The sequence below is a fragment of the Homarus americanus genome, unplaced genomic scaffold, assembly GCF_018991925.1.
Source record: "Homarus americanus isolate GMGI-L3 unplaced genomic scaffold, GMGI_Hamer_2.0 scaffold50564, whole genome shotgun sequence".
NCBI lineage: Eukaryota > Metazoa > Arthropoda > Malacostraca > Decapoda > Nephropidae > Homarus > Homarus americanus.
In genome coordinates, this window is record NW_024715014.1 from 2093841 (window position 1) to 2107870 (window position 14030).

Consider the following 14030-nt stretch of genomic DNA (forward strand, 5'->3'; position numbering starts at 1 on the left):
CCAAAATGATTTTAAGACCTAACCTTACCTAACAAACCTTACCTAACACCTAGCAATGACGTCACGGTCGACACACGATTACAGACATTAAAATATTTGTAACTAATTATGGTCCGAAACTTAATTAATGCCTTAACTTTTTTTGTTATTATGGAAATATTATCTACCGATACTGTACCTATGTAAATACCCTCTGGTGGTTTTGGTGGGTAGTTATAGAGGCAGGACAAGGTGTATCTCCTGACCTGGCAACTCACTTGGCCTCGACTTCACAGCTGATTGAGATAAACAAGTCAACAACAACCATGGCGGCCGTGGTAGGGAGGAGAGGGCTTGTATCCCTTCCCTCTTGGTCAAATAGATTAATATTCTTCAGAAATCTTGCCACAACCTCCATAAAGAGGTCAGAAGCTCCTGCAACGGCTGAGTTCTACACCGACGAACACAAGGAGCTGCAGAGGTCGCTGAAGAAGGTGAGTTAGGATGTGAAGCATTATATAATAGGCCCATAACTAACGCGTGACCAGGCTTATGAATAACCTCACACTGTCAGTATGGCCCTCAAGTAAATGTGAAGAAAACTTAAATATATGGCCACACACCCCAACACTACGTCTTAAACTGAAAAAAAAGAAATATTTTGGCCAAAGTCCAAGTATACTGTGTGAGCAATGACACAGCACTTTTTCTCTGATAACATGACTTTTCTCATGATTCAGTAGCCAAGTCAACTCCTATATACTGAACTAAACACACAATGCACAGGTAGTAGGCAGCTACCAAACAGGGAGGTACTACCTCCTGGGAAGACATTGGAAGCATAATGTGTTGTCTAATGGTAGACCCTACTGCCATATGGCACCACAAAAATTGTGACCAAGTCCCAGGTTGCTGATCTGACTTTCTGCCTCGTTTTTTATTTATTTTTGTATTTCTTTATGGTCTTTATTATGGTAAATTTTCACTAATGCATCGGTCTTTGTTTGGACATTAAAAATATGTTTTTCCGATGGTATTTGATGAGTTTCGAACGAATTTGATATTCATTTCAGCCGGAAATCAATAGTTTTTGAGACCCCCCCACCACCCTACCCATCAATCTTAATGAAACTTTTTTTAGTAAATCACAAATAAAATACCAACAAAACCTAACCCAACCTGACCTAACTATTTTTCTGCAATTGACGTAAAATAATCTCTATCCCAATGTCGGCACAGCTCTTTCCACCTGTTCAGCCATATCTGGTTATTCTGGTACTGAAAAACTTAAGAAGCCAACATGGAGGTAAGGAGCACTGTGCGATGAGTGGTCAGACCTTCTCTTTGAGACGTAAACAACAAATGGCGACACTTGTGACCGACCAAATATAATAATATTGAAAAATTAATATCTTGGTTATCCTTAATTTCAGGCAGAAATATCACAGAAGAAAAGGGTCTTAGAATTGTCTAAACATTACGAAAAACATATTAATAACAGCGAGAGAGAAAGACCGGTTTATGATTGAAATTTCACCACTCTTACTACTACTACTACTACATTTTTGCCCCCCAGGTCCCGATGTGGGTCAGTGACCTGTGCCTGGGTGGGCAAATCCCTGTAAAAAAAAAAAAAAAAAAAATACTTGAACACTCAACACCACATCATCTTGACCATTGGGGTCTGAGAAACACCCTTTGTGACCTCTGCTCTATACAGGGTAAATCTTTTGTGCTACCACTCGCCAGGTGAGGATGGGGTGCACAATAAACTAACTGCTGCCCACAGCAAAAAATAAATTGAATTAGTGGTATTTTATGTGATAGTAAAGTACAGTAATAATAAAATTGTGTACAGATTACAGCAGTAGTAGTAGTATCTTGGTGAGAATTATCCCTGTTGGGATTTATTGCCAACTATGCGTTGACTCTATCAAGGAGGTTCTTGAACTGGTTAACGTTTGTTGCTTGAACAACATACTGATCCAGATTATTCCATTTGTCCACTGCTCGTTGACTGAAAGCGTGTCATCGTTTTTCTTTATTTGCTCTTTGCTTTTATAATGTGTGGTTATGTCCTCTCAAGTTTCCTTGACATATTCGGTCTTGGAAAAATTTATATCTGTCTACATTTTCGTAACCATTCATTATCTTGTATGTCTCGATTGTCTCCTCTACTCCTTTCTTCCAAAGTGGTTAATCCCAATTTTGCCAGAATTTTCTCATATGGTACGATTTTTGTTGCTCTTCTCTGCACTCTCTTAATACTATCAATCTCACCTGTGTCATATGGCATCCACACCTGTACACAATACTCCAAATGAGAATGAATGTAGGTTAAATATAGAGTCTTAAAGAGTTCTTCATTTATATAGGTAAACATTCTCTTAACAAGTCTGAGTGACTGGTTCACCTTTGCAATTGATTCTGCTATATGACTCTTAAACATTAGGTTGTTGCATATCACAACTCCAAGATCCTTTTCTTCCTTTACTCCATCCAGCCTTTGGTTATTCATATAATAATTAATTTGAGGATCATCATTGCCGACATGCATTACAGTACATTTACTTGGGATAAAGGTTAACATGTACTCCTCTGACCAATTGTTCATCAGATTTAAATTTCTCTGCAATCCTGAAATCTCCTCTGCATCCATATTAACCTCTTCAGAGATCTTGGTATCATCGACAAATATTTTACACATTGATGTATCAATTTCAGATGACAGATCATTTATATAGCTTATAAATAATAAGCGGCCAATAACACTTCCCTGTGGCGCACCATTGGTAATGGCTTTCCAGCTGGATTTCACTCCATTTATCACCACCTTCTGCTTTCTACCACTTAGAAAAATTATCAATCCAGTTTATGATTTGGCCTCTAATTCCCAACTTATTTAACTTACCATATACCTGTATATAATTCTCTTATGTGGAACAGAGTCCAAAGCTTTCTGGAAATCACAAAAGACTACAGTACATCAAAATTGTTATTCTCATTATCCCACATACGGTAAGCCAGTCTTCAAAACTTTATAGGAGGTTGGTAAACACGATCTAAATCTTCGGGAGCCATGCTGTTGACGACATATTAACTTACAAATGCTCCTGCAATAGCATTTCTCACAAATTTTTCTAAGATTTTACACACTTGGCATGTCACGCTAATGGGTCTGTAACTGGAGGCCAAGCTATGATCACCTTTCTTATACCAGGGCTACTTTCCATTTGTTTGGAACTTTTCCACTCCAAAGTGATTTTTTATTTTATTTTTTTTACTGGGATTAGCCCACCCGAGCACAGGTCAGTGACCCACATCGGTGCCTGGGGGGTGAAAATGTGATATTATTATTATTATTAATAATTCATAGTAAATAAAATTTATAATGATGATAATAATAATAATAATAATACTATAATAATAATAATAATAATAATAATAATAATAATAAAGAACCATAAAGAAATACAACAAATAAAAAAAAGATCAAAAGTGAGAAACAATATGTGTACTGTATGTTGTGTTGTCAAAGTAAGAGAAACAATTGAGACCCTGCAATTGTGTGTAAATGAGGCAGAAAGTCAGATCAGCAACCTGTGACTTGGTCACAATTTTTGTGATGCCATATGGCAGGAGGGTCTACCATTAGACAATACAGTACGTACATTGTATATACAGTATGTGTTAAAGGACATGCAAGTTAATCAGCTGCTTCTTTCAAAATTCTTGCATGTATTCTGTCTGGCCCCATTCTTTTATTTGGGTTTAAACTCTCTTGCATCCTTTTAACTTGCTCTTTTGTCATGTCATTATTACATGTATATATACTACAGCTTTGAAACAGGACCCATATACTGGAATGGTTCAATAATTTCATCCATGTAAAACATTTTCACAAAATCATTCAAATATAATTATTTTTTCAGTGACACCTTGATTTCAGTTGATTATAGAGTATTGAGTAAATATTCATAGAGTATACTTACATACACAGGTATTCTTGTATTTGACGGGCACAGTCGGCAAGCCGGGGAACTTCCCAGAAGAAGCGACATTATATGTTTTTTCCTTCATAAAGTGAATTAAATGGTAAAATTTAAGGACAGTCACAGATGATAACCAGTGCCTGAGGAAGAATATCTAACCTGACTTTACCTACAGTTGCTTGCTTCAGAGATTGAGCTAACCAATCCTAATTAACCTAAACTAACATTATCTACAGCTGCTTGCTTCAGAGATCAACCTTACCAACCCTAACCTAAACTGAACTAACCTAACTCAGCCTAACCTAACTTTACCTACAGCTGATCGACTCAGAGATCAACCCACACGTGGACCAATGGGAAGCTGAGGGTCAATTTCCCGCCCATGAAGTGTTCGGGAAGTTGGGAAAAGCAGGGTTCCTGGGAGTTTGTAAGCCAGAAGGTTAGTGTGTTGGTGTTTCTTGTAGTCATTTTATACAGATTTTTACTAGGATTATGCAAGGATTAGCAGCCCCTCCCCCCACATCTTCCTCCTCTCATCTTATTTCTCCTTGTCTTATGCCTTTTGTTGATGGAATTCTTTTGTAGGGGATTGGTTTGGCATCTGACTTTCTGTACAGTATCTGGATGAATATTAAACCGAGTTCTTCTTCTAATGATAAATACTCGGCCATCTTTGTTGATGCGTTGTGGTTCCCTCACCTAGTAAAGAAAAATATAGAAAAGGTTATTGATTTTCCTACTACGTATATGGTGTGTGACCTATGAGACACCCTGTACAGTATGGTGTGTGACCTATGAGACACCCTGTACAGTATGGTGTGTGACCTATGAGACACCCTGTACAGTATGGTGTGTGACCTATGAGACACCCTGTACAGTATGGTGTGTGACATTAAGATACTTTACACTTAGAGAAACATTTTCGAGAATTTCACCGTAGTTATAGTCACATGTCACTGTTTAAAGCACAAGGTAATATTTAACTACCATCACTCAGTGCCTCTCCACATTTCAGAGTATGGCGGACTTGGTCTTGACTACAGCTACAGCATGGCCATGTCTGAGGCCTTGGGCACCATTAACTGTGGTGCTATCCCCATGGCCGTGGCTGTCCAGACTGACATGTCAACCCCTGCTTTGGCCAGGTGAAGGAGTTATTTTTTATTTTTGTAAGTCCAGTACAGACCAACTGCCAGAATGGCCAATAAGCTGGTAAAATGATGGATATGATGAATATTTTGATGCCCATCGTCGTTCTTTCCATTTATATGCTGGAGAATGGTCGACTCATTGTCACTGAAATGTTATCAGGAAGTTATTCATGAACTAAACATTGTCTTTTCTATATGTTTTGTTGGTAGAAAAGTCTCTGCTTACACTGTGAGTGTGTGACTGTATTAATGGGTGTGCGAGTGAAAGTGAGCGAGTTCTGCTGTGTTAGGTTAGGTTATGTTATGTTATGTTAGATTTGGTAGATTAGGTTAGTTTACTATTAGACTGGTTAATCATAAGGTGAAATAAGCTTGGGGCTAATCTTCAGGTGATCCATGTCATGTGCTGTACTGTATATTTGTTTGGTTCATTTTTGTGATATACTGTACTACTGTTATGTCATCCCAGGTTTGGAAGCAATTACCTGAAGGAGGAGTTCTTAGCTCCAAGCATCTCTGGGGAAAAGGTATCCTGTCTCGGTGTCAGTGAACCAGGTGCGGGGTCCGACGTGGCCAGCATACAGACCACAGCCAAACGCGATGGGGACGACCTCATCATCAACGGTCAGAAGATGTGGATCACCAACGCATGGCAGGCTGACTGGATCTGTCTCTTGGCGAACACTTCCCAGGGACCAGCTCACCTCAACAAGTCTCTCATCTGTGTCCCCATGAATAGTCCAGGTACCTCAGCTGTGAGAGTTATTGATGAACTGGGAACAGTCCAGGTACTTCAGTTGTGAGAATCCTGGTTGAGGATTAATACATGGAAGGAGGAAAACAATAGTTCAACACATCTAGCAAGAGACTTACAAGAAAGTGAGGGATGGAGAGACTGTTCTCTGTTATCCCGGCCCACATAAAGTATGCCATAATCACGAGGTCATCCAACTGGTGTAGTCCCACCAGTAAGCTACATCAACTTTCACACACATACATGAACCCTATTGAATGCTGGCTTTACTTCTCAAATAACAAAGAAAATATTGTTCCAGCAGCATCTCACCACTTGTTACTCATGAGGGTTAGGTTCTTGAAAACTATCACAAATGTTCAAAGGGGTTAGGTTCCTGGTATAGTATGACTAAATATCGGGGATGATAAAGATATAAGAATAGTGACTACAATAAAAACTATTTGTAGATAATAATAATCTACATAATTTTTAACATTTTTGATGATGATATAAATTATTTAAGGAGTTGTGTGTAACAGTGACACGTGTGTGAAATCTACATTTCAAAAAGTGTGCATCAAAGTTATGAAAACATAGATAGCCATCTGCTATTTTCACATTGTTCTGAAGTTCCACGTGTTTCTGTCTCTTACAAGATTACCCTGACACACAAGGCTGCAAATCACAATCATAGAACTTATGAATGCCAAAAAACTAATTTATGACCAAAAGTTGCAGGAGCTCCACAACTTTAACAAGTGTAACACAGAGTGAGCAAGAAAGTGACTAAATCCGAAAATATACTCTACACTCAGACTGACCCTGATTCAAGCAATATTATTTTCCTTTTTCTTGCTGCAATTACCCTCAAATTATTAATTTTCATATATTTTCTATATAATTAAATAAAATTCCTTACAGGCTGGCTGGCACGGCACCAAACTTTTTTCTCAAATGGTTTAAGTTATGGCATTTTAATTAACAGTACAGTACAAGAAGGTAGCCCATGATTACAATGTATATTAACTATTTATATTTTAGGCATTCATCTGACCAAGAGGATTGACAAGATGGGAATGCGGTCATCTGACACAGCTCAGATATTCTTTGAGGACGTGAGGGTTCCTGCCAAAAATATCATAGGTGATGAAGGAATGGGCTTCACCTACCAGATGTTGCAGGTTAGTGTTTTCAGCATGTCTCCCTTATGTACTACTCCAGTGTTAACATATATTGTTTACTCAAAAGAAAAAGTATCACATTTCCCAGCATATTAGGCACATCCCTATTGATTCTTACTGTGCCTTCTGTCTTAAATTATCTAAAATTAACAGGTCTGCTATGGTTTTTCTTCACTAACTCACAACATCTGAAATTTGCCATTAATCTTCCCACATTCTTTATCGTTAACTTTGTTCTCACTTCTTTTAATTCCCCCCCAGCTGAAAATTTAGGGTGAAATTGTGTCTATGTGTGTAGGTATAACTGCATTGAAACAGAATACATGTAACGATTTATGAATATTTTAGAAATCATAAAATTGTGGGGTTTTGGAAATAAATATTAGATACTAAAAGGTTTTTAAATGACATTACAGCAGCAAATAAGAGGACTAAGTAAATTATATTATTTTCTGTACATAGTTTCAGGAGGAGCGTCTGGCAGGTGCAGTTCTCACTATCCCTCCGATGGATACCTGTATACAGAGCACCATTGCCTACACGAAAGAACGTAAAGCCTTTGGTCAGCCGCTGCTCAACAACCAATGCATCCATTTCCGTCTGGCTGAACTAGAGACAGAAATTGAATGTTTGAGGTCCCTCATCTACAGAGCTACTGGTTAGTTAAAGTGTAGTGGGTGCATGTGTTGTTACTCAGATGTTGTCAGTTTGTCTTTGTGTCCTTGAAATGTTTGGTTTCTGATAAATACTTTTCCATAGACATTTTTTAATTTAGAATTACATGGTACAGGTTTGTATTTACACTAGCCTGCTTGTACCAGATGTGATTAACTGGTCTCCCTCAAGGTCCTGTGAGGGCCATCCTCCAAGGGTCCAGTGTTAGTACAGGAGGACACATGAATACCTGGAGAAAACCTGTCATGCTTGTTAAGTGTCACACTGGACGATGCCCTTTTCACGTGTCACACCTAACTCTCCTCAGATCTGTACGTCGCTGGAGAAGATGTGACAAAATTGGCCTCAATGGCAAAATTGAAGGCTGGTCGGCTAGCTCGTGAGGTGACTGACTCCTGCCTCCAGTTCTGGGGTGGGATGGGCTTTACAAATGAGGTAAGTTGGTGGTAGTGATGTTATGCCAGAGTGCAGTGATGTTATCCTCAATTATAAGGTTTCTTTTTAGTACCTTCAATACTGTATTGAATATGGGTCTTAACTACTTGAGTACTGGGAGGGGGGGTGGGTGTTTGGGCTATATCATCCCCTATGAGTGAAGATATTAAGACCCATACAAAAGACCTAGAAGTGTGAGGGGATTAGTTAAGCTAACTTAACCTATCCTAAGTTAACCTAACCTAGTCTAACCAAACCTTATCCACTCCCCTCAGTGCCTGATAATTCTCTCACTGCCACTCCACCTCCTCACTTCTATATTACCTTTTCTCTGTTCACCCCTCACATTGTTTCTCATGTTCCCCTTGTTCCTACATCACAAGTCTTTCCTTCACTCCCATCTAATAACATCGACTTAAACTCCTGTTCATTACCATCTTGGTCTCTCATAGTGAAGTTCTCTAATCATGTACTTCGTCTCAAAGAAATGTACACTCGCTTTCTTACATGCTTCCGTGTAGATTCCACGAATGCTTATACTACAGTAGCAATATTGTCATCACTCATGTATTACAAGCACTCAGTCCACATATACAAAAATCTATATTAATCTTTGGTTCAACTCATCATTCCATTTCCTTAATCTACAAGTCGGCGAATATTTTTTTTTTAGCTTTTGAATGTTAGTAAATATTTTCACTTTTTTTCTTAATAGTAAAGGTTTACCCCTTGGTGAATTTTTAGCCAAAGATTCATTTTTCTCGAGGAATATGAAATTTTTGTGTTCAACTACAGCTGTTCCTCTATTTAAGAAAGGGAATTGTTCCTAAAATAAAATAAAAACTTATAAAAAAATTATCATACCCAAATATCAAAAGTCAGGGAGGCTTTTCCTATTACAGTAATTCTAAGGAAAAAAAATGTGTTGTGTTGTGGTCAGTCTTCCAACACTTCTCCCAGCTCTACTTAAACAGGTGAATTACAAATGATAATAATCAAGGTAAAAAGATATCAAGTTTACAAATCATAAAACAACAATCCAGTTCCAAGGTAAAGAATAATACTCGTATGCTCGAGAGAAAAACATCCTGGTGTGTACATAGAGGAACGGCTGGACTCTACTTTCATACATTCACAATAAAAAATAAATAAATCGCCAAAAGAAAATTACAGATGGTGAGTAATTTGTGTTGTTAAGAAAATTGAATTACAGTACAGCTATTCCAAAAGTCAGTACAACAAATAATTACCAAAATTACAACTTTTTTTTTACCCTTTTTTTATTTTATGAGCAGCTGAAATTCCTACAAAAAGTCTCTGAACCAAATTGTAGAAGGGGGATCCGTGATTACCTGGGGAGTTGTGACCCAGACGTGTTAACTAAAAGGGCACTTACGTAGGTCCCAGTTGTCACTCTGTAAAGGCAGGTTGCTGCTTGGTGGTGGCATCCAGCCATCAAACCATTTTCAAATTCACCTGATATTATTACAATCTAGAACTGAAAATATTTGTGTCGATTTAGCCTAAAGGTAAAAATTGGCTTTGATTGATACTTAACTTTAACCTCACAGAAAATGTTCTCCCTCATCGTAGGTTTTAATCAGCCGATTCTACCGTTACCTGCGACTGGTGTCAATAGGTGCAGGAGCCGATGAAGTGATGTTGGGTATCATTTGCAAGTGCATGGGTACACTCCCTCAGCTCCCTAAGAACCTTAAATAGATATTCTAATAAGAGCAGAAGGTATTATTTTTCCCTATTCTGGAAGTATACAGTTTGTAAAGTCTCGAATCGTCTGATTAAAATCCCACATAATTTACCAAGTTGTTTTAGGTTTGTGTCATTAATTTTAGATAAACGTCACAAAACATCTTATAACTCATACCAGGATTGTTGTTTCACTGTGGGCTTTATATGTATTCTGACTGACTTATTTATTTAAATTTGCATCGACTGTTTTGCCACAGGTTCTTGTGAGTCGGTTCTTCCGTGACATGCGTCTAGTATCCATCGGTGGGGGAGCGGATGAAGTGATGCTCATGATCATTTGCAAGTACATGGACACACTGCCTCGCCTGCCAAGGAAAAAATAAGTTTTCCACTTATTATTTTCTAACTCAGAAAATATTTGTGGGGCTTCTGTTGGTATTGTCTGTCCAGTGGTTTCCACTTGGTAACTTAGGTTCTACTTGATACGTTGGAACCAAACTTCAGGTATATTCTTACTCACAGTTGATGAATCCCGTCAGATTTGGTGTGATGCATTAAATAGCCCAGAAAGTTCATTAAAGCTTGCCTTTTATTTTCAGAGAAGAAACATCTGTGCTATTTGTTAAGTTCATTGAAACACAAACAGTCATAAAATATTTTGGTATTTCAGAGAGACTTACCATACTGTACGTCCTCCATCCCAGTGATTGAGCAATTGATTCTGGTTAATTACCAATTATAACAATAACCCAACTTGTTAAGAATAATAGTTCTCATATCAATCAACTATAACAATGACCATATATTAGGTGAATCACCTCAACATTAAGTTTACACATTGTCAACTTGTAACATTAAACACAAGAGCTGCCTGATGACTGGGTAAAAAAAAAGTCTTTGAACATCTTTACCCAAACGAGATGCAAGAAAAAGCCACGACCAGAAAACCTTGTACTGTACATAACTGAAGAACATGTGTCCACGTATATGTAGGGGAGGTAAATAGAAGCAGTTAATCATACTAATTCAGGAGTGCTGAAATCTGTCAAGTCACTGTTGCATCAAAGTGTAAATATTTCACTTGGTATAAAATTTTGTACCTTAAGCAGTGCTGTAAATAGATTCATAGATAGCATTAGGTATCAAATTATTTTTTGTATGATTTCATACAGTAATGGATGGGTTGACACAGTTGAATGTATGGATTGTATGTATTACCAAATTAAACTGAGAAAATACTGGTGTGTATTAATATCTCCGTCATACTTGATACACGTTTAAATGATAATGAAGAAAAACTGGGCTGACAAGGCATTTGGGTTGAAGTGAGAATAAAAGTCAACCAAATGTAACAATACCTAACTTTACTTAAATTAACCTAATCTAACCTTACCTAATCTAACCATCCCAACCCACCAGCAAAATCATTTCAGAACTTGTGGTCAGAGGATTTAGTAGGTTGGATAAATACTTATAGGATCACCAAATACATGTATAAGTGCCTTAAAAGGCATTAGGCAGAGTTTGAACTCTATCCAATCTTTAATTGGAAGCCAATGTAATTCAATCAAGAATGGGGTAGTGGGAGAGCAAAAATAAGCCTGGCAATGCTGTTAACACTGTTTGAACTTTCTTCAATAGATAATTAGGAAGGCAGACCCATAAGTGTTACAGTAGACAACCCAAGACAATAAGAGAATCTAAGAGTCACTAGATGCTGTCTATGTAAAACCTGTTTCTCAGCATATAGATTTTGAATATAAAAGTTGCAACTCTTAACCACTGAATTTGTATGCATTTTAAAATTCGGTTTTGAGTCATAGTAAACTCCAAAATCATCTTTGCTATCACCCCTTGTATTTCCTCTGATGACAATCTCTCTTTTGCCACCATTTAGCTTAAGTATTCACCTAGTCATTCAAATCTTAATATCAGCTATCAAGGATTACATTATCACAATATACTCGACATCTATCATTGCACGTAAAGCTGTGTATCATCGACATAGAAATAGTAGGCAACACCATGACCATCTGGCCAGTAACCCATGCCCCTCGTCTATAGCTACAAATAGCCGATTGGTTCCCATTTGTGTTTTACCTCCCCCGGATTGAGCGAGTATAAGTGCATATTTATATTGACCTTTATGATAAATATTTAAAATTTTCTCACTGCTACCAGGTAATGCCTTGAAATCATTTACATTTTGATAGTTCAGATATTTCAACATTATTTTAGATAACTGTCTCCTTACCAGTTATGAACACATTTAGTTTGAATTGTCTATGAACCAATCGGCTATTAGTATAGAAGAGGGGCGTGGCTTACAGGCCAGGTTAGTGAGGGAATACTGTACGATAGAATGTATTGGTAAAGGCTAAGCAGAAGTGGTCCCAAAACTGATCCCTGTGGGACTCCAAAACATGCTAATGGACTGGGTCTGAAATGATTCCACTAACCATCATACAACGAGATTGCTCTGACAAATAAGACTCGAGCAGTGAGTGAATAATCACGGACACTGAACAACCAAAGATCCTTAAGCAACAGATGATCCACCGTGTCAAAGGCTGCAGACACTTAACTGTGCAAGTGATTATTACCGAATCATTATTAATTTTACAAAAGTCAGTTTCAGTTGAATGATGTTTCCTATAGTCTGACTGGACCAGAGGGATCACTCATTTCGGAAGTAAGTGATCCAGCTTAACACAGTATGATCTTTGATAAGAATGGGAGGATTGGAGACGATAATCTTACATTTTCAATATCAAGATCAGGTCTTTTAAAATGTGGATACAATAAAGCCTGTTTCTCAGATAAAAAAATTACCTCTACAAAACATTTATTTAGGATATTACAAATAAAGTCTGCAGCATGTTCATAAATGAGTTGTACCTCAGATACATTTGTAGGATCCGGACAAAAAAATTCTTCTTTGAATCCTTGATATATCTATGTACTGTATGAATGTATGTACAGCATGTATGTATAGCATGTATTATTATTATTGCATGTATGTATGTATAGTATGTATATAGATGGTGAAAAAACAAAATATCTATAGGCAACTGTAAATATTAGTACATGGATAAAGAATTTAGACAATACTTGATGTTCAGAGTTTATTTAAAGATTCCGCTATATTACAAATGCATTTATAAAGTACAATAAACATAGTCAAAAGATTGGTGCCTTAACCTAATACAGTGGCCCCTCGGTTAACGAGTTACCTTCCAGAAGATTCTTAACTTCGGTTAACGAGCAATCCCTCGATTAACGAGTTTCTTATGAGCTGACCTGAACATGTTTTCGCTTCTAGGGTTTAAATTCCTTACCATTTTAGTAAATATCAAGAAGTTTATACTATTCAATAATTTTAAAAGTTTATTAAATTTTTAGTAATTTTAACAATTATTGAACATGCCATCCAGCCTGCCAACACACCATACAGGCGTCAGTCTTTGTGTCTTTTCAGTGGAGGTAACATCTTGCTTGAGACTCTTCAACTAAATGCTTTTTTTCTGGTTTGCAAGCAAATTATTGGTCATTTTGAAATTTATTTTATATATTGACAATATATAATGCAGTGCAGTGTTGATTTAAAGAACATAATCTTGAATTACACCAAGAGAACTAAAATTTTATGGGTGAAATGGCGCCATGGGGTGACTTCTCTTCCACCCCAATGCCTTCTCTTCTTCCTTCTCCACCCCCATTCTAATTCCCATCATCATCATCATCCAGGAGCCTTCTACATACACACCTCAAAGTAAGTGTACTTTTCTACCTTTTTTGTTGAATTTAGGCAATTTTCGGTGAGCTGGAACCAATTACCCCAAAACCCATTGAAACAATGGTTTCGGTTAACGAGCAACCGTCTAGAATGCATTGTGTTCGTTAACCGAGGGACCAGTGTATACACAGTTCTATAAGGTCACTGTACAAAGTTCGGAATGTGTGTAAAGACATTTTGAAGCATTATCCTCATCTTCAACAACCAACTATTTTGTGTGTTGAAATGTTCATCAATCAATGAAATGAACCTAAGCGTTCGTGTTACTTGTCCCACCTTGAATTTAGTAAAGATAGTCGCACGTTGACTTCATAGATCAACCTGATCAATAAGTTGACCATTTCCAATTCTTCACCTCTGGTGTACCTGATAATG

The 14030-nt window shown here is 37.4% G+C and overlaps 1 protein-coding gene across 2 annotated transcripts; it reads left to right on the forward strand.

Annotated features, from left to right (window-relative positions):
• The first annotated feature begins 279 nt into the window (after positions 1-279).
• LOC121880260 (probable acyl-CoA dehydrogenase 6) lies at positions 280-11098 on the forward strand. 2 transcript variants are annotated; one of them, XM_042387424.1, is made up of 8 exons: positions 280-473; positions 4290-4410; positions 4987-5116; positions 5592-5866; positions 6900-7039; positions 7502-7697; positions 8022-8149; positions 10117-11098. In XM_042387424.1, the coding sequence occupies exons 1-8, from the start codon at positions 306-308 to the stop codon at positions 10240-10242; spliced, it is 1284 nt and encodes a 427-aa protein (XP_042243358.1). In that variant the 5' UTR covers positions 280-305; the 3' UTR covers positions 10243-11098. The 2 variants fall into 2 exon arrangements, with proteins under 2 accessions (XP_042243358.1, XP_042243350.1); XM_042387416.1 differs by lacking the exon at positions 10117-11098 and adding an exon at positions 9743-10071.
• The last annotated feature ends 2932 nt before the right edge of the window (positions 11099-14030 follow it).

What these genes read in the sequence shown, in the direction of transcription:
- LOC121880260 (XM_042387416.1), top strand. Translation starts at nt 306, where the DNA reads ATGGCGGCCGTGGTAGGGAGGAGAGGGCTTGTATCCCTTCCCTCTTGG. An exon ending in TCACCTACCAGATGTTGCAG is followed by an intron (nt 7,040 to 7,501) that starts GTTAGTGTTTTC and finishes TTCTGTACATAG; the next exon opens with TTTCAGGAGGAGCGTCTGGC. An exon ending in GGATGGGCTTTACAAATGAG is followed by an intron (nt 8,150 to 9,742) that starts GTAAGTTGGTGG and finishes CCCTCATCGTAG; the next exon opens with GTTTTAATCAGCCGATTCTA.